We start from the raw sequence: 25,399 nt of genomic DNA, 5'->3' as shown, positions 1-25,399 counted from the left end.
GCTTCCAGGGTGTGTTCTGTTGGGGAACTTGCAGACACCAGGCACTGCCATGAAGTGATGAGTTAAAGGGATTATTGTAGTCGGAGGCTGCTCGTTCCCTCTCTATAGCAGAATGTATCCCTGCCTTCGATAGCCATGAAAAGAGCCTTTTGTGTGCTCATGAGAAGCTAAACTTGTCTCTATGGATAAATGCTGCAGAGAAGTCACCTGCCAGGTAGCTGTCTGCAGTGAGACTGTGCTGAGTAGTGCTGGACTCTGCTGGAAGATGGAGTTAACATCCAGTGTGGGTCATGTTCATAAATGTTATCAAGGAACCAATTATTACATTTATGTTGAAGTGGGAGACATTTGTAAGCCAGTGATGAGAGTCCCTTCCCTCCAGAGTTTGTAGTTTGACAGGCCATTGGTTCCAGTTACAGAAGGTTGTGAGTTTTTGTATGGGTGCTGGGAATCAAACCCTGGTCCCCTGCAAGAACTCAAAATTGCTCAAAAGAACAAAAAATACTCAAATTGCTGAGCCATTTCTCTAGCCTCATTTCCAAATATTTTATGTTTCTTGATAGTGTTGGGAATGGAACATTTATTTATAGGTACAATTGGTCTTCTTCATATTGTTTTTACTCTTTGACCTTGCTGGGAGTTTTACTATTTCTAGAGAATGTTTTGAAAAAATAGAGGCATTAAAAAAACTAGAGGGCAATTAAATAAAATCCTAGTTATCTGAATTATTAGGATTCTTCTGTGACATACCTATCACACTGTTGCTGAAGATCACCAGGTGCCTGTGCTATTTTCCTTGGTGTCTTTTGTCTCTGTGTGTCACCCCATCCCCACTCGCTCCCCAGTCTTCCCTCTACTGCTACTGAGATGAAAAGATCCTGTGGTTTTCCCTCCTTTATTCTGATAGAAGCACATCCAGTGGTTAGTCTGTAAGGTCAAGTTTGCGTTCACTCCATCTTCATATATTGTCTGCTTCACTTATTGCAAAATATGGTTTCCTGTTAGTTTGTTAAAGTTCGATGCCGGTAACCAGGAAAGACTGGCTGATTGGAAGTGCTTTTACCCTTGTCGTTTTCAGTGTTACTTTCCATGAGAATGGAGCTGCCCAAGGTTTGAATTTGAAGAACTAACTTTAGTCTTTCTGATAAAGTAGACCTGCTTCCTTTTTGATTTTCTGAAAATGAGTTTACCTGCTCTACTTAGTGGAGAGTAGGCTTTATAATCTTGGTTGGCAGTTTGTGCCCACAGTTCTTTGGCCATTCCTCTGTATGATTTGTGGCCCCTTACTTCCAGGAGTCACTTTGCTTCTGTCCTTGACACCTTGTTCTCTTGCTGTGTGTACAGTTTGGCTTTGAACATGGTGGCTATCACGTCTGTCGTGATTGTGATGGGTAAGCTCTGTCGATCTCTAGGTTTATATTTTTCTTTACATGTGGGACGTTTTCAGTTGTTATTTCTTTGAGTTTTTTTCTCTCTGCTCCACCTTGAATGACCCACCTACCCGTCAGTCCATGTTGGCTTGTCTGTTCCTGTCCCGTAGCTGCAGGCTTGTTTTCCTTCTCCCTTTCTGTTGTTCAGGTGGGGTTATTTAAATGGCCTGCTTTCAGGTTCCCTAGTTCACTATTCCAGTTCTGCTGAGCAGCTTCTCTGGGGATTTTGCCAGCAGTGGCTTTACTTTTTCATCTCTTCTTTTACGGTTGCCTTTGCCTGCTTTTCCTCTACAAGAATTGTTCACATTTTCTTTGCACGTCTCTTTATCTGTTGTTTTTGAGTTTAGATAACATACCACAGAAAATCTGAATTTTGCGTACTTCGCTTCCAAAAAGCTGCTGTTGCTGGCATTCTGTCTTCCATTTCTCCTACAATTTTGTTGAACTAAATCCCTGGGCTCTGCGCCCTTCATGCTTTCAGGTGTGTTTATGTCTTTCTCTCTTGTTTTTATTTCTTTCTGTCCCTCCAGAAGAGAACATGTTGTGTGTCTACGTGGCTTAGTTGTCACCAATGGTTGGCCAAGGGATGTGTGCTCAGAGCCTGTTTTAAATTGATTTTCCTGTTGCTATGCTTTATGGACTCCAGCATGGTTCATTTTCATGTCTACCTTGTGTTTCCTTCCTGCTGGGAGTCTTTGATGTCTCCTCTGCACAGACTCCTGTGAGGCAAGTGTGCACAACAGCTTATCCAAGTCTTGCCTGGCTCTTTCCTGGGCTCTATTTTGTTACCCCCTGGTGAGCCAGTGTGTTGCTTGCCTAGAAGGTGGCCATGTCAGGCTTGCTGACCTGTTGTTCTTCCTCATTTATTTACTACATAAGTTCTGACTGCAGTGGCCATGTTACTGCTGGCAAGGAGTGCTTTACCCTTTCTTTATTCCTCTTCAGAGCTGTGGGTTCTTCATGCTCTGGCTGAAGTGGAGGAGTGATGTCATCCCCAGGTGAACATGCCTCAGACTCTTCTTTTCTCACCTGCAATCTAGCAATTTTTCATGAGTGATTTTATTGTATTTTCATTTTATTGTATTGCTTGAATCCCTTCTCAGACTCCTTAAATGGTGTCTTTGAGCCGTTTTACTTGGACTGTTCTCCATAGAGACACTTTCCTCAGTATCTAAAATATACCAGCTCTACTCACTATTTTTTGTTTCTTCAAATTTATGCGATTTTGTATATTTGTTTCGGTGAAGTTTCATGATACTGTTTTTTTTTTAATATATTTGTATTACATTGTGTGCACATTTCTAAGTTTATTTAGCTGGTCTTCAAATAATGAGAGTCAAAGTTATTTCCTAAAGTTACAATATCAGCAATGATCCCAAGAAAACCTTAAACATAAATATTGTGCTATTTGGGGAAATAATTCTGAATAGTTTTTTTTTTGTCTGAGAAGACACTGAATTCCAATGTTACTGTTAACTGTTGTGCAGTGCACGTGCTTCAGCTTTTGAATGTCATAGGACAACTTGCGAGAGTCATTTCTCTCCTTCCACCATATGGGGTACCAGGAATTGAACTCAGGTCATCAGGCCCGGGGGTTGGCAGCCCTCCAGTCAGTGCTGTAGCGTACTTTTAATGAGTCACTTAGAAACTTTCCCCATTCTCCAGGTTCACATAGCACGTGAAATTCACTGGGTAGAAAAGTCATGTGCACATATGGACACAGGGGGGGAGGGGAGGGGACTACAGTTCCAGTCCCTTTCTACTCTTGACTAGTGATGCACTTGTAACTGGTTCAGTGGTTTTATTTTCCCCTGGAGAGTTAAAGTTTTGAGTCCATAAACCACCACTGATGTATCTGTCACGCCTGCCCATCTGATATTACAAGTGTAAACCAACGAAATCTTTTTAAAGTGCCTTAAAAAACACATAGTCATACATCCAGTCATTTGGGATCTGTATTTTAAAATAGTTTTGCAAAAGTAATGTTTAACATGGACTCTTATAAACATTTAATCTTACTTAGGGCAAATGATTTTAACCTGACTTTCCCAAATTTTTACTGATGTCTAAACAGTGTTTCAGTCGTGATCTTTTAATCAGATCTATTTTTAGCCATCTACAACTATCACACCTCCAACAATTTTCCACAGGGCGAGTATTAGCATTTTTCTAGCACATTTTATTTAGAATGTGCTTTGCAAATTATTTACTAATCTTCACACATTTTTAGCAAAATAGCTGATAGGATATTGGCAGTCTTATTTTAGACAGTTGGGAACAACGGAAAGATGCGGATGACCACTCTGAGGCACAGATAGGTTTGGGAGAGGATTTCTGTGTGTAGCCCCGCCGCTGTCTGCAACAGCAGTGGTTTTCATTTCGGTGTGTCCCCTCCTTCAGCTGGTTTTTCGTAGCTTTCTTCTTGGCAGTGCTCATGGGATTCTTTTGTTCCATGGAATCTACTATTTTTTGCTTTGTACTTGGGGAAAGCCAGGGAGAAAAGACATAGTTTTGCTTGTAAATGTACTGTTTATTTCAGAATTTTAACTCAGCTTATAAATACTTCAATGCACACCTGAATTCCTCCTCCAAACTGATGTGTGCTCATGGTTTTCCAGTTTGAAGTCCCCCTGCAGTTTCTGAACCTACAAAGCCTTGTGTCAGTGAGTACCGTTTTGTAGCCAAATGTCAGGAAACGCTCCTGCCTTCACTTTCCCTCTACCTCACTGAGATGGAGTCCATGTACGCTTTCTCCATCCATCCCACTGGTCACGGGTGGCTTTTCTGTGAGCCAGTCCCCAGACTAACACAGCGTAGACAGGGTGTGGCTGCACTCACGTGACACCCTGGCTCTTTCTCATTCCTCTGCCTCTGCTACAGTGCGAAGGTTTGTTTTGTCCTCTCTAGAAAGTAAACCCAAATTTGTAGTTTATGCCCCAAATTGTTAAATTGTCTCAGCAACTTTCCTTCTAATTATTGAAAGTCACCTTTAAAGTGACTTATGGCTTTACATGATTTAGTTTTTGCTTTTTCTTTTAGTCCCCCTTTTGTCTTTATAATTTGTCCATATAGTACTTTGTTATTATTTGTTTGTTCATTTTTGTGATACTCTACCTGTTTTCCAGGCTGACCTAGAGCACCATCTGACCTATTTAGTATCTCTGTTTTCTGGAATTTAATACTCTTTGAGTCTTTTATCTCCTTCTGTGTGGAACTTTGAGCCACACCTCTGATGACGTGGTCTCTCTTCCGCAGATGGGCCCTCTAGTGAAGTTCCTTTGACTACTAGATAGCTAAGTTAGACTTTCCTGTTTGTAAATATTGCACAGCAGTGATGATACAGTTTTATCTGTTTATTCTGTGTCTTTGTTGATTATCAAATGGAACTGAGGATAGTTACAAAGTGGAAGGAAGCAAGCTGGAGTTGTAGTTTCAGAGTTTAATGTGTGGACATTGCTGCTTTGTGAAAACAGTACAAACTTACAGGAATCAGATTGCTTAATCAACTTTATAAATCTGGGATTTTCTTGTTTGTGCTGCATAATGGTAGTGGTAATTGTCAACTTGACATGGTTTAGAATTACCTCTGATGGGCCTCTGAACAGGTCTGCGCTAGGATTATTTAATAATCTTTGTTATCTTGATTGAGTTGGGAAGACCTTCCTGCTGTAATTGCCACTAATCCCTAGGCAGGAAGTCCTGGAGTTTAGAAGTGTGAAAAAGTTAAGCGTGCATGTGTGCATTGCTGTCTGCCTGATGTGAATGTGCTATGACCAGCTCCCTCGGGTTTTTCTGTTAGTTGATATGTAGGTGCTCAGTAGTTATGAGTGAATGGAGCTGTGCGTAGCAGTGTCCACGTCTCAGCTATGTGGCCCTGTGTCATCACAGATATCTCAACTGGAAATTATGCATCAGAAAAGGAGAGACATTGATTTACCTGTTATTTTAGACAGTGGGTTTCTCTTTTAAATTCATATTTTAACAGCTTTCCTGACTGGATTTTCTTTAAAAAAAAGCAACAACTGCTTACTTTATAGTCTAAGTGCTTTTGTATTTTCAATATCTTTTCTGTGCAGGACTATAATGATGAAATCAGGCAAGCGCAGCTCCAGGAATTAACATATTTGAATGGAGGTTCAGAAAATGCAGATGTTCCGGTGGTTCGAGGAAAATCTACTTTGCGTACAAGAGGTGTAACAACACCAGCAATAACCAGGTAGGTATAATTACTTTTTGTTTTAGGTTGGAGACCATGGCAGTAGTTTGAATGTTGCTGTCATTAATAGATGGAAAAAGTTGTCAGTATATCTGTACAAATCTGCATTCGGACACTGTAATGTCATAGTCAGGAGACTGACTTTGGTGTGAGAAAGGTGGTTGTTGCCACACCGCTGTTCTCCCCAGCACAGATTCCCCAATTCCCAGAGATGGAGTTTGATTTTAAGTCCTTATGTAGCATGGCACCATAAGCGGATACCCTCCGCATGTACTGACTGCCCCCTATTAGGTTGTTCCCCACCAGTGCTGAGCATACTGTCAGGCAGTGTGAGGCCCTCTGAATGCCTCTGCCTTGTTCCACTATCCATAACCTGGGACTGATGAAAACTACTGAGCTAGCATGTGGACACAAAGATTATATTTCTGTCTTTGAATTGACGATTAGTTTATAATAGGAAAAAATGTTTCAAAGAAATAAGTGAAATCTGAGATGGCTATCTTAACATTTGAGAGAAAGAGGCGAATGTTTTTGTTATGAAACTATTTTGGGGGACAGTGATTTCCTATGTCTCCTGAATTCTGGGATTACAGTCTGCACCACCACCCACCCCCAGCTAGTAATTTCAACTTCTCTGTTAAGCTGGCAACTATGTAGAAATTTATTTTTCAGATACATTATGTGTTGAAATTTAAAATCGCAGTTATTTTATACCTTCAAGTTCATTTGGGTGTGCTGGTCAGTAGCTGTTTGTGCTGCTGTGTTGTAGGTAGGCACAGGCACCTCGGGTCCTAAGAAGAAAGAGCTAAGGGCTGCTATGCAAAAGTCTAGTGGGAATCTTCATTGCCACTTGTTGGTCTTGCTTGAAATTAGCTACTTACTTGTAGCTGCCATGACCAGCTGCCAGAGATCTGCTATCTTTTAGGTAGAACTTTCTTTTTTTTCTTTTCTTCACAGAAACAGAAACCAGATGTCCAAACTCAGTGTCATTAGCCAAGGGTGAGGTTCTGGAAAGGGGTAAATCCTGCCCGTGTCACTTCTTTCTGTTCTGGTGGCTGCAGGGTTTTATGATCTGTGTCTGATCCCTCCATCTTTACACAGTCACATCCTCTTCTCTCGCTTTTGAAAAGGGCGTGTGCGTGTATGGAGGCCTGCTTAGGTCCGTCAGGCCTTTATGTGCAATTCACATAACCTGCACAGGCTCCCATGGTTAAGACAACGTCCTACTGCAGTTGCTATGCTAGTTTTGTCTTCATGTGATGGGAGCTACAGGTTTTCCCAAACTATGTCACTTGTCAAAGTATGTTCAGTAGGTAATTTTGAAAGTTTTCAAACTTGTAATGCCTGTACGTTACCACTTTTTGCTGTATGTTTCCCTGTATGGGGGCCAGGTATTGTGTTTTAGGCTGAGTGTTAAACTTGTGAAGATATAGAGTTCCCTTTGTGGACTGGAATGCCTTGTTCAGATCTTTCTCCCAAAGGAAATAGCATGTGTGGACAGATAAGAAACAGCCTCCCTGAATGGAGATTCCTGTGCTGTCAGTGATGTCTATGGGAGATGCAGTCCTGCAACATGGGAGATTGGACTTACAAGATTATAATGCAGCTAAAACAAATCCTATAGCCTAGTAACCGTGGTAAAAATGATATAAACAAGCTATTGTGCTGCCTCTCCTGTAATAGTAGAACATGCACCGCAATATACCCTAAGCATGCAGAAAGTTCTGTTCTTTAGTTTGTGCAAGTATACACTGACCACATTTAATGGATTCCTGCCACTACCATCATTTAGGAAATTAGCCTGACCACCTGTGGATACAGAAATAGGTATCACCATATTGGAATATAAGTCTGTAAATGTTCTTGTGAGTGACAGATACATAACCTTATGCAAGTAGATTTACTACACAAAAACACATATTCTCATATTTATTATACAAGTACATAATAAAATTCATCATACTAATTAATAGCTCTTACATATCACATGTTCAAATAGTAGCTCAAAATGAGTCTCCACTGACTAGAGAGTATCATGATGGAGCATGTCCAGTGACAGTGTTTGAAACCTTAGTGTTCTTTAAATCACTAGTAGATTATAATTTGGTACTCTTTCCATGAAGGTGGCAATGTTGCCAGGAGGTACGGAAGAGACATACTTTCTGTATTCTAGAATGTTCGAGTTGGAGAAAGCCCTTCATCTGCATGTGTAAACCATGATTAGTTAAAGCTTCCATTCATGTAAAACTGTTCCCAGTTGATGGTTGTGACTCAAATTTATCTTGATTTTCTTTATGATGAAGAAAGCCTGTTTAGTTCCTGAATGAGATCAAGGTCTCAAATTTGTAATCTCAGAAGCTAGGCTGGTCTTTGCCAGGGCTACATAGTGAGACCATGTATCAAAAATGACAAACAAATTTTTAAAAGCTTCCTGTGTTGCAGTTGGATTGTATTACAGGATCTTTGGTTAGCTCCCCAGAAGCTGGTTCTTAACACTATGTGTTGTTTACTCATGTCTATCAAACTGAAGTTATCTTGTCTACATCTTCTTTGTTTTTTCCCTGTTACATGGTAAATTGATGGAAGCTCCCGTGTTTTTAGTTGAAGGCATATGTGGAAATCACTCAGCAGTGACCACCTAGAATTCCCTCTTGTTCACATATTTCTTACCTCATGGCATAAGTTTGAAGGGCATGTGCCTTGTGGGACCACTTTGGAGTCTCAGAGTAGAACAAATTGGCTTATAGAATCTTCTAGCATTGCTTTACCTTTGCCACTTCAGGATAAGGATCTGAAGTTAAATCATAGTCTTTTGTTCTCTGCCTGACTCAGCTGTGACCCAGGAGACCCCAGAAGAAAGACTTGGGGAGCAACTTGAATGGGGTGCCCTTTAGCCAGTACACCTTTGCCTCTGGCTTTTCACTACACATTTGGAGGTTGCTGTGGAGGGTTGACCTAGTAACTGCAGACCCCTCACAGATGCCTGCTTCTGTTCCCTCAATCTTTTGTGTGTTAGTCATGTGTGGAGTGTGACATATATTTTGAATCCTTTCTTTGCTCTGCATGTATTCCTGGCAATTTTAAGCTCTCTCTGAGTCTCAGATTCCTATAGATGAACAAGATAGGACCCACTCATGCATTGGGATCACATTGGCTGCCATTCTGGAATGGCATCATTCATGTGGCCTCCCAGAAGTCAGAGCTCTGCCTTAGATATTCTCATACTGTATTATGCTAGCTGTCTAGATACATGTTTATTTGCTATGATTTACTTTGTCTGTGTTAACCTTACTACATTCTACAGACGTGTGGAACATTGATTTGTCTGAGATATCAATGTATGAAGAATAACGTGTTAAAAAGTATGACAGATCCTGCTCATTTGATCATCTTGCTTTTAGGGGAAGAGGAGGAGTCACAACCAGGCCTGTTGCAGTTGGGGTACCACGTGGGACACCCACTCCCCGAGGAGTCCTTTCCACCCGAGGGCCAGTGAGCCGGGGAAGAGGACTTCTCACTCCCAGAGCAAGAGGTGTCCCCCCAACTGGATACAGACCTCCACCGCCACCCCCAACACAGGACACCTATGGAGAGTATGTAAGTAAAGGCAGTAACTTCGGTCATTAAGTTGATCCAGTCCAAATAGTGTATCAGTGTATCACGGTCATGTTCTCTGGTTCACCTCCTCAACTTAGCAAATAGTTATTGAACATTAAAGTCACTTACCATAGAAATTCAAAAGCTTAAGTTCTATTTTTGCCAGACCTCTTAAAACTAATGCAGAATTTCACCTATGGGGAATGCAAGACAGGGTTGAGGGGATAGCTGGTAAGCTCTTTGATGAGTCGGCTAGAACATAGAATTCTTTGATATTCCATTTCTGGTTGCCTCTGAGTAAGTCAGTCACATGAAAAGTGATTGCCTAAATATACCAAGATGGTGTCACCTTTAAATGTGTTGTTTTTATCTGCTTAGTACAGTATAGATTTGTAGTGGACGTTCTTTTCAGTCAAGAAAATTAAAATTCCATATTTTCATCAATTAGTTTTCTTTACCAATTCATTTATTAATTCTCAGATACAGTTTGTAGTTAAGGTAAGAGAAAGAAGTACAAGTGAAAGAGTCAGGCAGAAGGGAAGGCCAGGATTCTTGGTATAGCTTCCTGGCTTATCACAGGCAGAGAAAATGAGAAGTCAGTAGATGAATGGCTCCTGCCAGAGCTGGGTATTGAGGGAGTCAGAGGCAGGAGTGATGGGGATAAGATGTCAGCACTGATGGCCCTTACTCTCCTGCTTATGGAGGTGCTGAGCACCTCTTTGCACAGTTTCTAGAAGGGTACAGTTTTCCCAGGGTCACTAGAATCCTCTTTAGTTTCATCTGGAGCTGTTTTGACCTGCACATTCTGAACTTCCCTTGTTAACTGAGGTTTCTGTACTGCCCAGTCCCACAGCCTTTCAGTTTAAAGAAACACACAGAGGTCTACATTAATCATAAACTGGTTAGCCTTTTAGCTCAGGCTTCTTATTAACTCTTTCTTACATCTTAAATTAGCCCATTATTCTTGTCTATGTTAGCCATGTGACTTGGTACCTTCTTCAGTGAGGCATTCTCATCTTGCTTCCTCTGCATGTGGGTAACGACTGCAGACTTCTTTCCTATTCCCAGAATTCTCCTGTTCTTGTCGCCCCACCTATACTTCCTGCCTGGCTACTGGCCAATCAGCATTTTACTAAATTAAATTATATTAATACAATACAAATCTTTAAAGAGTATAAGATCATTGTCCCACAGCATTGCCTGAAATTCCATGAATGCTGTCTTCTTATGCTTCCAGACCAGGCTTGTGCCTTGAAGGTTTGGCCAAAACAGCTCTTCCCTTATCATCTGATTTTTTTTTCTGCTTCTGTCACTCAGCTAGTGCTGCAGAAGCTCATGGGGACAATCGCTGAGCTGTGAGCGCTTGAGCATTACATCTATTATTGCCATGTCTTTTCCATCTGAACATGTGCAGGACAGGGATGGGCAGTGCTTGGCTCCTTTGACTTAGCAGCGAGCCTGTGATTTATACCCAACAACGCCATCATTCCATAACAGAGTTGTGTTGCTATTCAGCTGTGGGAGGATGTGGCTCTTTTCTCTCTTCTTGTCTCTTAAAATTGCTTGTTTTCCTGTTTCATTGTGTTATTGTGAAACTGTCAGTGTTGTCCATGTTTGGAGTTTTTCTGCAGATGCTGACTCTTCCCAAAGGAGTAGGCACAATAAAGAGAAGGAATCTCTTGAAGTCTTGTAGGTACATGCCATGACTACTAGTAGACCAGCAATGGCTGGATGATGTTACTAGGCAGGGGTTATGGAAAATTGGGTCATGGAATTCATTTCACTGTCCATTTGGAATGAGTTAGGCAAGTTAACATTTGCTGGTTTTATAACCATGTGTTTAGAAAGGTCTTGTCACCTTTCCAAGTCCTAATTCATCTTATAGTCAGTAAGGACTGCTTGACAGGCATCTGTGTGAGCAGGGGGTAGGGGTAGGGTGGGATGTTGGTTGACTGTAGCTCTGATTTTTGTTCAATATTTGATAATGAAAAAATAACTGAACCAACCAAATTAGTGAATTGACAGATAAATATTTTGCGGAATGAAATGACTCTATTAGGTCTCAGCTGCCATGGCAGATTACTGACAGCCACTTCCATATTGCTTTACTTTGCCTGGAAGGCATTAACTGCAGCTCTGTGCATGCCTTCTTTCCAGGCCACGTTAGGAAGAATAGCAGGATGCAGGAAACAAACACTGTCGTGGGTGTACACCTTCCCCAAGCAACTCCTACTGTGAAGGGTTCAGACTACAAATGTGATCCCTTAATTTCACATCTGTTTTTCATTGAAATACCTTTTCAGATTAATAGCCAAGCTGAAGGATTTTCCCCACTTAGCCTAGCTTTTTGTAATCCCTTGGCAGAGTTAATGTAAAATGCTGGACAGCTGTATACTGTAACTGGGACATCACTGTTGGCTGGTGCAGGGAGGAGAAAAGGCCTTCTGTAACTTATGGGCTTGCCATTAGCTGCTTCTCAGCTGGTTCCTCTTAACCCCATCCTGCTCTCTTGACCCAACTGGAACTGAATGTCCCTCTTCAGTCACACGAGGACAGTTTTTAGTCTGACATGTGTCTAGACATTGGCCATTGGTCTTAACTGTTTGAAATCCTGATGGCTAGTCATTGTTTAGCTGTCATAATTGTATGTGCAGGTGTATTACCAAACAAACATAAATAAATAGCCCCTAACTTTTGTTACTTCATCATTTTTTTTAAGATAGGAAAGGCACACTACAAAATACTGAATTTCAGTCTTGAATAACATGGAAAGTAGTTGTTTATCTTAGAGCAAGTGGATAGGCCTGTCTTGTTCCCCTTGCAGTGCAGTAACTGTGAACTAGGTTCTAAACTCTGAGATGCAGGGCTTCTCCCCTCTCCCTACTCACCTTCTCATTACCAACACCCCTATGCCTTAGTCAGTGCTGACTAAATGGATGGGCGTGGAAGGGTGCTTATGTTGAAGAAGGCCCGTTTTAGAAAGTTGCCAACTGCAGCACTCTGCTGGGTCTCTGAGACATGCAGTGCCTGCAGCTCTTTGCTGGGGCCTCTGTGATGTGCAGTTCCTGCATCTCTCTGCTGGGACCTCTGTGACATGCAGTTTCTGCTGTGTCTCATGAGCGTGCATTGAACTGTGTAGTACAAACATCTATTGTTACCTGCCTCTGAGATTATTCATTTTATGACGAGAAACCATGTCTTCATTAGTTTTTCTTTAGTCGTTGTCATAATAGCCCTACCAAGCCAGGTAACTTTCCTTTCTGGAGGTCCACTGACTTGCTTAAATGTGATTTCTCTTCCTTTCTAGTCAGTATTACCATTTTATGTCACCCTAAATTGATAATTAAAAATGAGAACTATTAGGAAGAATGGACAGGGATAAGGATGAAAACAAACCACTGATGTAAAATAAATAAAAAAAGACCTTCTCACTGTTTAAGGACATCAGACCATCCCTATTTCTGAGAAGAGTCCTTCTGCAATTCAGAAATATAAATTGTGAAGATGTCCTTGAGGCTGGGGACAGCTTATTTGAATAGCATAAATGCAGCCTTGGATTTGATTCCTGTCATTACAATGAATAAGAATTTTTAAAAGTTCTTAACTAATATTCAGTAACAAAATTTTTATTTCCATAACCATTGTTTGATTATATTTAACCGCCCCTGTTTACTTTTTAAAAATTGATTGAACAGTTACTGTTTGAAGTGATTATTTCTAGAGTAAATATGGTGACAGGGTATCATAGAGTTGCTTATTTAAACCAAACCTAGAGGAAGAATCCTGGTGTACGTTGTTTGTTTGTTTGTTTTGAATCCTGGCATGCTTGACGCTGTTGAGAAAGCCTGTCTAGATGCTTGAGACAGTCCATCCTCTTCATAGTAAGTATCCTAAAATAGAAAGGCATTCTCGTACAGGTTGAGACACAGGAAGGACCATGAATGGGCACGTGGTCATTGATTTTGCTATCTAATGAACTCAAGCAAAGCCTGTGGAAAGCTGAGGATGCATAGGGCTAGCCTGTTGAGATGGGATGGGTTTTCCCTAGGTGAGTGGGGAATCGTATCCTCTGTAATTCCTCAGAGCCTACTGTGTCAGCAGTCACAGTCACAAAGGAGTCTCTGGCTCAGTCATCCAGAAGTATGTCTGCTGGATGTGTGTTTGACTGGTATTACCATTCCTAAGAGCCGAGGTGACCTGTGCAGGAGCCGTGGGTAAAGCTGGTTAGCCATGATCAACCCAAAGCCTTCTCTTGATTAGACTTTTCTTTAACAAATATCCCAGGAAAGCAAAGTAGTTCACTGTCTCTTTTTTTTTCTCCTCAAAATGCAGAAAATAGATGATGGATGTGTTTTTTAGTCATTGAGGAATTTGTGTCAGGGCCTTGCTCTCTACTTTAGGGTTGCAAAGTAGTCATAATAACAGTAACCCCCACATCGCTTTTTCTGGAGAACAAGAGGTTCCTTTCTCCCAATGATATCAACTTATTTTTTATGCCCACACCCAAATAATTACATAACTGGAAATTTAATTAATATAGCCTATAGTGTGTTGGTTCTCAGCCTATGGGTCGCGGCCCCTTTGGGGGTTGCATATCGGATACCCTGCATGTGAGATGTATACATGATTCATAACAGTAGCCAAATAACAGTTATGAAGTAGCAATAAGAGAATTTTATGGTTGGGGGTCAGCACGACATGAGGAACTGTTTTAATGGATCACCGCATTAGGAAGGTTGGGAACTACTGCTACAGTGTTTTCACTGTGAGCGCTTAGATTGTCTGAGTGTGGCCTTTCAGGAAGACAGGCCCAGCATTCCTGCAAACTGGGGACAAGCTGCTTTTGTAAAAAGTAAAAGAAAAAGGGCATTTGAGCAAGCATGAGTCCCCATTGTGCATGGCAGCTGCATTTCTGTCTCTGAAGGACCTTATCAATTATTTGCAACTGACCACCTGCAAAAGAGAAAGGCTCTCTCAGTGTTGCTTATATGGTAGGTTTTTTTTCTGTTCACACCACCTCCCATGTTAACTACTGGAAGGAAGCGCCTGGTTTGGGTCACTTTGCTGTTCTTTTCAGACCTTGCTTTGGCTCCACGTATGTGAATTCTTTACATACCGAACTCTGAACAGTAATTGGGTGTCTTCAGTTTACCTTGATGCTGCACAAGGTCTCTAAGTTATCACAGATTCAACAGGATTCCCCTGCATCACTCTCTCCTCCATTTCCAAATTCAGTCCTAAGCGATGAAGGCTCTCATTATCCACAGTTTCTTTCTGACATGACCACACATGGAAGAGCCACAACGAATAATTTGGGTGTACTTGTTGTCAGGGCAACTTTGACTTGCTAGCTAATTACCAATTTATTATTACCAATATGTTACTTTGAGCATAAGTAACAACTCTGCTTTAGAAGAAATAACCTTCTATTTAGAACCAGATACGGTGACCATGCAAGGATGTTCCTGACTCAACACATCTAGCTGGATCACAGGTTATGCAAACCTTCGTAGCCAGATTTTTGATATGCTGTCACTCCCTTCCCACGCAAAGGAGAGAAACTGGTTTAGAATTCTAAGTGTCTTCAGGATGAAGTTGAGTGTCTATCCTGTTCGCCTGTCTGACTGTTGAGCCAGCATTAACCTTTTGCTTACTGCATATCAGCTTGCAGGGTTCCGTCTGTGCTGGCACACTCCTTAACTATACAGTCGCCTGAGTATTGTATGCCTTTCCACCAGCTCTTGCTTCCTTTTAATTCCTTTTCCTGTCTTGCCCTCATCGTCCAACTAGAACCTCTTTCTTCATCAGACATTGTTAATGTCAAAAGAAAAAATAATGATTAAATTTGAAGGTCTGAACTGCCATTGTTTTCAATGCTAGAATTGAGCCATTCTTTATCTCATAAAATAGAGTAAATGTTCAGTGAGCCTAGAATGGGTGATTGAATTTGTATACACACATACGGATAGGGTTGGGATGGGCAGTGGTGACTCTTGCTTTTAATTTTAGCACTTAGGAGGCAGAGGCAGACAGATATCTGTGAATCGGAGGCTAGCTTGGTCTACAAAATGAATTAAAAAACAAAACAAAAAGCTGAGGAAGGCAGAACCAAAAAGGAAAATTGGTCATTTCGGAAGGGCTTTCCTTGTGAGGTAGGGACGGGGAGCAGTGAGAAAGCATACCCAACCTCTTATTTCCTTTTCTCCGTGAGCTGTGTGAGCAGCAATCTGGATTCACTCACACTGGCCAGCTGGGAAATTTGGCTTTGTCTCCCTAACCTGCGTTTGTTCACAAGGTATTATAAGCAGTTTAGTTCCATTAACAAAGAGCTAGAGCTAAATGGCTGCATCCTTACTCACAGTTTCTTCCAGAACAGTGGACTCCCAAGTTGGTGCTGAGATTGTTGCGTCACCTCTGACACGCAGCACTTCACCACCTCTGCGCTCTTTCTTGGCCTTGTTTTCACAGACTGTGGGTTTCTTTCTTGCCTTTATTTTGCCTCCTTTTGCAGGAGCCTTTCACAGGGCCAGACAGTTTGTAGATGTCACCCAAGGGCGTAGAAGGTGGCTAGATTGGTCCCCTAACTCCCATGCTGTGCTCATGTGTTCACACACTTTCTGACCTTCTTAATGAAATAAAATTGAGTAGCTTAAGCCAGTTTTAGCAAACATTAGATGCTAAATACTAGTGCCATTTAATGGGGACTCGGTTATTCTACCAGTCTAAGTAGGCTGTTCTTTGGGATGCACACCTGTTTTGTTGTTATCTGCCTCGTTTAGCCTTTCTGGGATTGCGATTCGTTCCGCCTGCAGACGCTGCTGCTGGTAGATCTGCAGTCAGTTTGCATGTCTGTAACCTTGCCCAGTTTGATAATTCCATAGTGGAGCGTTTTCCACTGGAACTTGGCTTCCTTTAACAATTCAAGACAGAATAATAATAAGAAGAAGAATACAAGAAACTAATTTCATCAAATAGAAATTCTGATTTTGAAGAGAAAGTGACAGAATACAAAAAAGCAAGTATTTTAATGATGATAGAAGCAAACTAAAACTGAGTGGCTTTGGGTGTTTGGAGTATTAAAATAGTCTTAAAATTTTGTTTAGTTTGTGTGTATGCACATACAGTTGTATATGTCACCAGGTCAGAGGACAGTTTGCAGGAGTCGGTTTTCTCCTTCAGCTGTGTGGAACCAAGGGCTAGAGCTTAGGTTTTTCAAGCTTGGCAGTGAGCACTTAAGTAACAGCCGTCTTGCTGGCCCCAGAAATGGCTTTAGAAAATCGGGTTTATTAAAATTTATTGATAACGTGCAATTGCTCTCCTTCATGATACATAAATTTAAGTTGTCTTCAAAATGCTATCGTATTATTTTTATTCTCTGACTCATTTAATTATGATTGATTGAGCTTTGACACCTAGATAGTGTCTCCTGCTGTCTTATTAAGGAGTGTGTAAGGTTGAGCTGAGATGTGAATCTCCTGCCTCATCTTGGGGGATGTTTTGACTGTGATCCGACAAGTTCGTAAGAGTAATAGAGGTCTTTCCTTCAGCAGGTGTTGGGCATGTTTCTATTTTCCAGATACAGTGTGCTTATTAAACAGAGCAGGCGACTACCCTGAAATCGCCTTGTATGGTGTCACCTTGCCTGCCTGATAAATCAAGGGGAGGTTGTGCTCTATAACCTAGAGACAGCAATGGCTCCTGGGGTTCATTTTATAAGCCAGTGGTCTAACTCTGTACCTTCCTTTCAGATCCCCAATGTTAGTGCATAGGCAGTGAGCAGTGAGCATGCCGTTGTCACTTACACACTTGTGTGTGTAACTCAGAGAGCACTCCTGGCTGTGCCTCACCTGGTAAGGAAAAGCAGAGCTCACCAGCCTCAGATCAGCACCTAGCTAAGGCCACAGCGACTCCCAAGAGTTAGAGGGAAGGAGCCGCAGGGGGCCCAGTTCTCTGGTCCCTGGGCTAAGCTTTTCTTTCCATCATCCTCACTTCTGTATTGCTGTCGGCTAGAAGAAATAAGAAAATGAGCAGAGCTAGCAGCAAAGTCCTTAAGTGTACATCAAGGCATAACTGGCCATGTGCCTTTTGTTCCAACTGTGCCCTCTGACCTGCTGGAGGTGATGCTGAGTAAGACTCCATCACTCATTTGTTTGGTTTAGAATGAAGGGGCTGGTGGTACCCGAAATGACCTCATTTGTGAATGAGCACAGAACTGTAGAGCAGTTCGCCCTTGTCACTGACTCATGGATTGGGGAACCATTGTCCTCTGCGCCTGCTTTGAGTGAGAGAAAGGCGGCTGCCGTTTCCTTGGTACTGTGAAGCCTGGCCTCGCACTTCAGGGGAGTATTTCTTCACAGGATGTCTGTCACCTGTGGCTCAAACCCATTTAAAGAGTCGGAGATGCTTTTGGGTAGAAGCAGAGGGCCAGGCCCAGGTTTTTTTAGCAGACACTCTGCTTGCCCTGTTCTCTTACTTTATGGCCCATTAAGGTTGTTCTAGATGGAAGCTGATTTGAAGAAAAACATGTCCTCACCTGTCACTTGGGAGCACTTTAGCACTTCAGTCTGTTCTTTTGATATCCCACTGCAGGAGCGTCAGCCAGGCCATCGGGGAAGCCTGGGCTGTGCTGGAAGTCTACCTGTCAGTCCTTAGCACAGGTCCTGTGTGAGGAGTCAAGGAGGAAGAACGCTCGCATTCAGGCTTACCTGGGGGCTTTGGGGTTTTGTTGTTGTTTTATTAATTTTGTTTTGTTCTTGATTATTTTTGTTGTTTGTTTGTTTATTTTGAGACAGGATTTTAATGTAGACCAGGCTGTCCTCAAACTTAGAGATCTGCTCTTCTCTGTGTCCCAAGTGCTGGGATTGAAAGAGTATGCCAGTATACCTGGTTTTACCTGAAATTTTAATCCTGACAGATTTTGCAATCTTGTGCGGTAGAGGGCTTTGCTGTCAACACATTTCCCCCAGTACAGCCTTGGCTGATGTAATGTTGACAGGTAACTACCAGTCCCTAACTGCTTCAATGATCTTGTTTTCCATAGCGAACACTTTAATTAAAACAGTGCAGGTTGTGCAGAGGTTATTTAAGAAAATACATTTTTAAAAACATTTTTTTGAAAAGTCCAGGGACCCCTTATTTAAATTTAAAAAAAAAACAAAAAGAAAACAAATGTTCTATAATTTCTTAAATTCACTTTACTAGAAATACGGGTGAAGAGCAACATGTACAGTCTGCTGGAAATATCTGTTAGGAGCCTCACAAGTCAATCCTTTTCCTAAACTGCTTGAATGGGCTTATTTTAGGAAGGAAATTCTGCAAAATAATCCTACATGTTAAATAAATGAGCCCAGGCAAGGTGAGTAGGACAGACAGGTGGTTTCAGGTCTTAGCTACGAGTCAGCCAAGTGGGAGTGCCCTGCCCTGCTGTGGGAGTCCAAACCTGTTCAGGTGCTTTAGGAGAAGTTTCTGCACTGGTTACAGCACAGTCCTTCTCCCTCCGAGGGCCTCACCGAGTGACTTCCAGCAGCCATACACAAGGGAGTACACCAGGAGTCTAAGTGGGAAATCTATAGGCAGAAACAAGCCGAAGACTGCTGACCCAGGTGGAATAGATAAACAACCTGCAACCAGGGGAGAAACGAGTCATTGCCATGCACAGCAGTGTGGGTGACTCCCATAAACGTCAGACTGAATGAACGAACCACTGCTCCAAACAGTAGCTATTCTGAGTCTATTTGCATAAAACTCAGAAACAACTGAAACTCTCAGATTGTGTTGAAAGTCATGATGGCAGTATGGGGGAGCAGGTAGTAATTGCAAAATGGCATGACGGTTGTGCTTGGAACTATTCTTCCATTTCTTGATCTGGGTGCTGTACCTCCTGGTATATAATGAGGTGAACCTGCACAATGCCAGTCTCTAAGCTAAGTACTTAGGATTTTTGTTTTATGACTCACTTTGCTCTTGAGTAAAAAGTTCAAAGATTTGATGAAATTGTGAATTAAGAGAATTTAGCTGTTAGACCTAATATTACCACTTGAAGTAAAACAGCCCATTGTCCTTCAAGCTGTAAGGCTTGGTGGTGATCTGAGAAATTCTCAGTGAACTTTGAAAAGTGTGCAAGGAAAATTCTTACAAAACTGAGAGCTGGGTGCTTTTATCTTAACCTTATCTTAAGCCAGCAGCCATTTCCCTTTCTCTGTATAACTCACATCATTGGGCATACCTCTTTTGGCCAGCCATTGCTCAGATGGAACTACATTCACAAGAATGAGTAGATCTATGAAATTGGTCTCTGGCAGCCATGTATTCATGCAGAGAGAATTCAATTCAATTCCTTGGATGTTCTCTTTGTGGCAGGCACTGGGAAAAGGAGTTAAGTTCTTGTCCTTGTGAGGTTGTATGCATACTGGCAGACACAGCCTGAAATATTAGCAAGAATCTGCTCCCCCACCCCCACCATATTGCTGTAAGTCCAAAAGGTGAAACAAAAACAGCAAACAAAGGAGAATATTTAAATACAGAAAAACTGAAAAAGCAAAAAAGAAAGAAAGAGGTGGGGGAGAAAAGTTAGTTACTGATTTATCAACCTATGAAATGAAAGTCTGAACAGTGAGCTTATACTGTGACCAATTGTCTGTTGTGCTATCCTTTCTCAGCACCTAATCCTTTAAATCACAGAATATAGTTATCTGTGTGATTATTTCCTCAACTGTCTCAGGGGTGGTCCATGATTAGTATCAGTCCAGATGCACAGGAACGAAGCTGATTTTATGTCTAGTTGGCACCTTAGGTTATCTGGAGTCTCGTCCTCTGGAACTCTGCTTGAGAGAGGCAGCTATGGACTAGTGTCAAATCCTAAGGAAAGTAGCAGAGAGGCTGATGGGCCCTTTAAAGAAATCAGAGCTTGGGAGAATTGAAGTTCCAGCATGTCACGGTGAAGCAGCTGGTAAATCTACTAGGCTTTGAATTAAGAGTTCAGGGTGTTGTTCTCTCATGGGAACTAAGACAGCTGCCTACTTTGATGCAAGAATCTCAATTCCATGATGACAGAGGTTTTAGTTTAATTCTGTTCACCAAGTTTTTCAACAGTGGATTAGGAACGTGGCTATTACATTCCCAAGGCCTAGTAGGAGCAGCCTTGAGACACTTCTTAACAGCCACAAGATGAGTGGCTGCCCAAGGCTACCGAGGGTTACATACATCATATTTGATGCAGATGATGCGGGAAGGCTTTTATTTAGGGTTAGAAGTAAGTACTACAGCCTGTGTCTTTTCTTACAAATGTCGCCACTCATATGTTCACTGTCATTTAGAATACTGTTGAAGCTATACCAAGGATATTATTTCCCAGAGTCCCAGCTAAAGTGAATTTTAAAAAGTCTTTATTATTTGTTTTATAAACTCAACATAATCATTATAAACCCTAAATTTGTTGAAGCTTTTCACACTGCATCTGTGTGGAAACTTCTCATATCTCAAATGGCCAGTTGTCACCCTAGTTAGAGTGAAGTATTCATAATATAATTATCTCCCTTTAAAAGGATGCCACTCTGATGCAATATTTTTGTAATCACTCTTTTAAATTCTCTCAGTTTAAAATTGTTTCTCCAGGTTTAAATGTTATACTTGATTTTACTTGTGGCAGAAATAAAACTAAATGGGCCACGCTGTTTCCTCTGTCCTGGAAGATGGCTTTAAAGCAATATTCTGGTTATCTGGACGTGTGCCAACTTGAGAGTGGCAGAGCACATGGCCCTTGCTGCAGCCTGTTGTCCAGCTAGAGGTTCACTGTCCCAGTTCTGTTTCTAAGCATAGCCGCAGGTGTATGCTTGATGAAGGAGCAGGCTTTGTATGCATTTGCAGTTTTTGATAACGTCATTCTGGCTTTCAGAAATAGACCTCCAAAGGTGATCATTTGCTCAAGGCAGAGAATAGAAGTCTGAGTGCTCACCAAAAATAGTGTAAATGCACTATGAGTATCAAGATTTTCAACATTTTAAAAATCCCTATGCTTGCTTTCTTTTGTAGTGTTGCCTTGACTTGCATTCATCTCAAGGAAACATTTATCGTATTTCCTGTGAGTTGGCCATGAATCTGTTCTTTTGTTCAGTCCCTCGGCAGATGCTGCTACATTGCCTGCTATATGTGAGATGTGATCATGCGCAGGTTTGCTCCCTCTGCCAGTGTCTTCTAATGCACTCCATTGTCACCTCTGTTTCACCTCCTGGAGAGCCTCTTCCTTCTCTCTCATGATCACTCTTTTAGTTCTCTGAATTTATCTGCACACACATACATAATTTTAAGTCTAGATTTCACATGTCCTGAATCTGACTGATTTTGCTTACCATAATGACTAACTGGGAGGAGAAAAGGAACCAGCTGGGTGATGTTGGGCAGAGCAGTGAGGTACCGAAGAGAACAAAGTATAGTGATATTTGTGCATGAAGATGGGGATGGTGCAGAGAAGGGGAAATCAGGAAGTGGAGGAGAGGAGACACTGGTCCTAACTCATAGGAACTTTCTAGAGTAGAAAGCAAGAAAGGAGACAAAAAATAAATAAATAATTGTAGGTGCCAGCTATTTGTGGATTATCAATTGTGATAGCCCCACAATGATAATTCCACTTTCAGGCTAACATTTGTTATCCAGGAAGGTTCCAGAGGAGAAGAGGCACCATCCGTGAGAAGCAGAACTGCTTCCTGCCTACACATGTGCCCATTTGGTCTGTATCTTGTATGAGCCAGGAAACAGAGTACAAGTCAGGAAACTGCAAGGCTAGATTTGCATTTCACCTAGGCACTGGTGAAACACAAATGTGTAGGTGAAGACACTAGAATGGGAAATGCAGATTTCCTGCTTTGTTCAGTTGAAAGATTCCAAGTGATCTGAAGGTTTCTGAAGGTCCTGATGAACCTAATAATGCCAGTGGACCTCAGGCTTCATATCAGAATGCAGAGGGGAGTTGTGTGTGAGAGAGCTTGAGGGCATAGAAACAGATTCTCTAGCTAGTTGAAACAACTGCAAGAGAAGCCGGAGTTCAAGGTCACCCTTTGCTACTTCGTGAGTTCTAGGCCAGCCTGGGCTACTTGAGATAGTCTCACAAAAAGTAATGGTGCGGGGGATCTGATGGTTAGAGACTTAATAAGCTCCACCATTCTTCACCCACCCTTGTTCATTTCTCTGGTTCTCTTATTCTCAGTCTGGGAACTCTCAGTAAACGCAGTAGAAGAGCACCGGAGTCCCAGGCAACTGTTCCTTAACCCTGTCACCTTACGCTTTCCGTGTACCTATATTTCCATATAGTGTCCACTGAGCAGATATCACTGCTGTAGTTGGAAGAAGTACAAAATACATACTTCGTAGCCAAGTCCAATAAAGAAATCATAAAATAAAGAACTGCAGATTCATATTGTGAAATATAAAACATGGATGTTAGTCATTCAGTGAGCTGAACAATTGTGTCCTTAAATAGTATTGCAATAACCTGGCATAAGAGTTGAGCAAGGATTGAATGGCATAGTATAGAAGTAAAATGGTGCACAGCATAGCATTTTAGTTAAAATTTTAAATTTTAGTCATTTATAATCTTAAATGTATATCAGAACTCTTTCCTTGGACTACCCAGTCTTTACAGACATTTAACATGTTGCTAAAGAAGCCATAACCTGTGTATTTCCCAAACTATTTGTACCCCACAATGACCTTCTTGCACACCGACTTTGCACATCATCCTTTTTGTTCTGCAGTATTGCCAGACAGGGATTTCTGCAACACAAGGTAATCATGTCACTAAAATCCAGATGTCTATTCTTTAACTGGTCCTCCATGACGCAGCTCCTGTCTTTTCATCATCATTCCTCTACTCTTGTCTTGCAGTGTTCATTCCAGTTTGTAGCATCCCTGGATACAAAAGGTCTGTTCCTCCATTGCTTTACACCTTCCATTCGTTCTGAATAATTCTTTTTTTCTCTAACATTTTTTTAAGATTTATTTATTTATTATGTATACAACATTCTGCCTCCATGTATGCCTACACACCAGAGGAGGGCGCCAGATCTCATTACAGATGGTTGTGAGCCACCATGTGGTTGCTGGGAATTGAACTCAGGACCTCAGGAAGAGCAGACGGTGCTATAAACCACTGAGCCATCTCTCCAGCCCCCATTCTGAATAATTCTTAAGACCTTTCTTTGAAAAGAAAATACTAGGTTTTCTATGAATTCACATTGAGCTTCCTTTGCTTTTCTCAGTTGGTCTGGTCTGTCTCACCATTGACATAATGAATTAAAAGGCTGTCCATTATCTCCACTCCACTTCATTGTATGAAGCTCACTCATTAGCCGTAGGAAGATCTCCATCATGGTGTCTATGTCTAGCACAGTGCTGGAAACAGGTTAGAGAATGCATGAAAAGTTTAAACAATGATTGGAAATGTTCCTGATATTAGTTATTGCTAGCTTTTAGCTTAATAGTTGGTCAGAATTCATGTTGTTATTTTGCTACTGCTTTGTTATGAAAATCATCTCAGAGTTTGTTTTATGGCCACTTTGCATTGGCCTCTGAAATATCATAACCAAATTAGTGATTTACCTCTAACGCTGAAGAACACCGTGGCTTGTTTCTGTGTTACAATTTTATTCCTTTTATATGACCGTCCCCCATTTTGTATTCATTTCTTCCTTTTGACAAAACATTCGGCTGTATAGGTAATCACGTATAATTTATATAAGACTTACACCTGCAAGTTGGTAGTATCTATTTCTGCTGACACTTGTTTTATAAAATTGGAAGATTTTGAATCCTTCTATTTAGATAACTGTTTTTTGTAAATTAAATGAAGTGAGTCTGTAAATGCTTTCTAAAAGTGAATACATAATCACCGAGTCAAGATAGTTAGCATTTTGATATCCTTAAATAAAACTGTACCTGCAAAATATGTCCAATTATTGTATCTATTTCTTTTCAATTTAAAAAGTACTGGGGCTGGAGAAATGGTTCAGCAGTTAAGAACACGCACTGCATCAGGAGTGTACTGGAATTCTGTTCCCCCAACCTCACTTTCCGATGCTCTTAATCCCCTGCATGCCTGCAACTCCAGCTCAGGATTTTGATGCCTTCTTCTAGCCTCCATGCGCACCTGAATTCATACTCATATACACACACAGCAACACACATATATACATGAATAAAAATAAAATATTTTAAGAGAATGAGTTAATCACTTTTGAACCTATTATGTGACTCTCCTGTACATAGTAACTTTGACATTCTTCACCTTTTTTGAGTTTTATTAAAATTCCAGGAAAAAAGTGTAGATGTGGGATTGTGGTCTACCATTTGAGAATGATTGATGTCAGGATCATTATGAAGTTCATCATATGCTGGACATATATGTATACTTCTCATCCCTTCTATGTAGTTTGAGGATTTATATAAGTGTAAAAACAGAATTTGATGCAAGGATGAGCTGCATTGAGTGAGAGATTGTACAGCCCAGTAACTAGTGTTGATGCTCCTTTGACCACGTGGTGCATTTACCTACTGCCAGAGGCTGTGCACTGATGGTCAAAGGTGTTCGCAAACGATTTAAGTATTTTAAAAATACCAGTAAACCCAGAGCCACCATGTAATTAACCCTGGAAACTTAGAGCCAGCTATAGGACAAGAGACAGTGCTTTTGTGGCCTAAAGACTAGTGTGTGACATGTCAGATTCCATTGTACAAAAACGTTGTTTTTCTTGACTGTTTGGAAGCTCACGGCTCTTTAGAAATAACAGTGAGAGGCAGAGGCAGGAAGATCTCTTGTGAGTTGAAGGCCAGTGTTCTCGACATAGAACTCTGTCTCAAAATTAACCAACATGGATAAAGCATGTCTCCCAAAGAATGATGAGGCTGGCTTTAATCTTGTAGTTACTGTCTTTTCCTGGTTGAGTTATAAGAATCTTTTTCTATTTTGGAGAGTAAACCAAATCCCATGTGTTACTGATTTTTTTCCCCCATGAAGTGGATTATCTTTTCATTTCTTTTAAATAGTGTCCTTTGAAAGTTGAAAGCTTTGAATTTCTCTGAGCTCCATTTTTTCTCCATATTCCTCGGCTCTGTGCTTTCGCTAGTCTGTCAAAGAAATCACTGACCCAAGGTCATGACGGTGACA

The 25,399-nt window shown here is 41.3% G+C and overlaps 1 protein-coding gene across 4 annotated transcripts in view; it reads left to right on the top strand.

Annotated features, from left to right (window-relative positions):
• Khdrbs3 (KH RNA binding domain containing, signal transduction associated 3) overlaps positions 1–25,399 on the top strand; it is a 138,932-nt gene that overhangs the window by 69,195 nt on the left and 44,338 nt on the right. For all 4 annotated transcript variants that reach the window (XR_012909630.1, XM_075960876.1, XM_075960874.1 and 1 more), the window contains exons 5-6: positions 5,507–5,646; positions 9,048–9,243. Coding sequence is in view for 3 of the 4 variants with exons in the window: in XM_075960876.1 (XP_075816991.1) it covers positions 5,507–5,646; positions 9,048–9,243 (336 nt within the window). In the remaining variant the exon portion in view is untranslated. The remainder of the gene's footprint in view (positions 1–5,506; positions 5,647–9,047; positions 9,244–25,399) is intronic.

This window comes from Microtus pennsylvanicus, chromosome 2 (genome assembly GCF_037038515.1).
Source record: "Microtus pennsylvanicus isolate mMicPen1 chromosome 2, mMicPen1.hap1, whole genome shotgun sequence".
Classification (NCBI taxonomy): Eukaryota; Metazoa; Chordata; class Mammalia; order Rodentia; family Cricetidae; genus Microtus; species Microtus pennsylvanicus.
The sequence above is the reverse complement of the archived record's forward strand: the minus strand, read 5'-3'. Positions and strand labels throughout refer to the sequence as shown.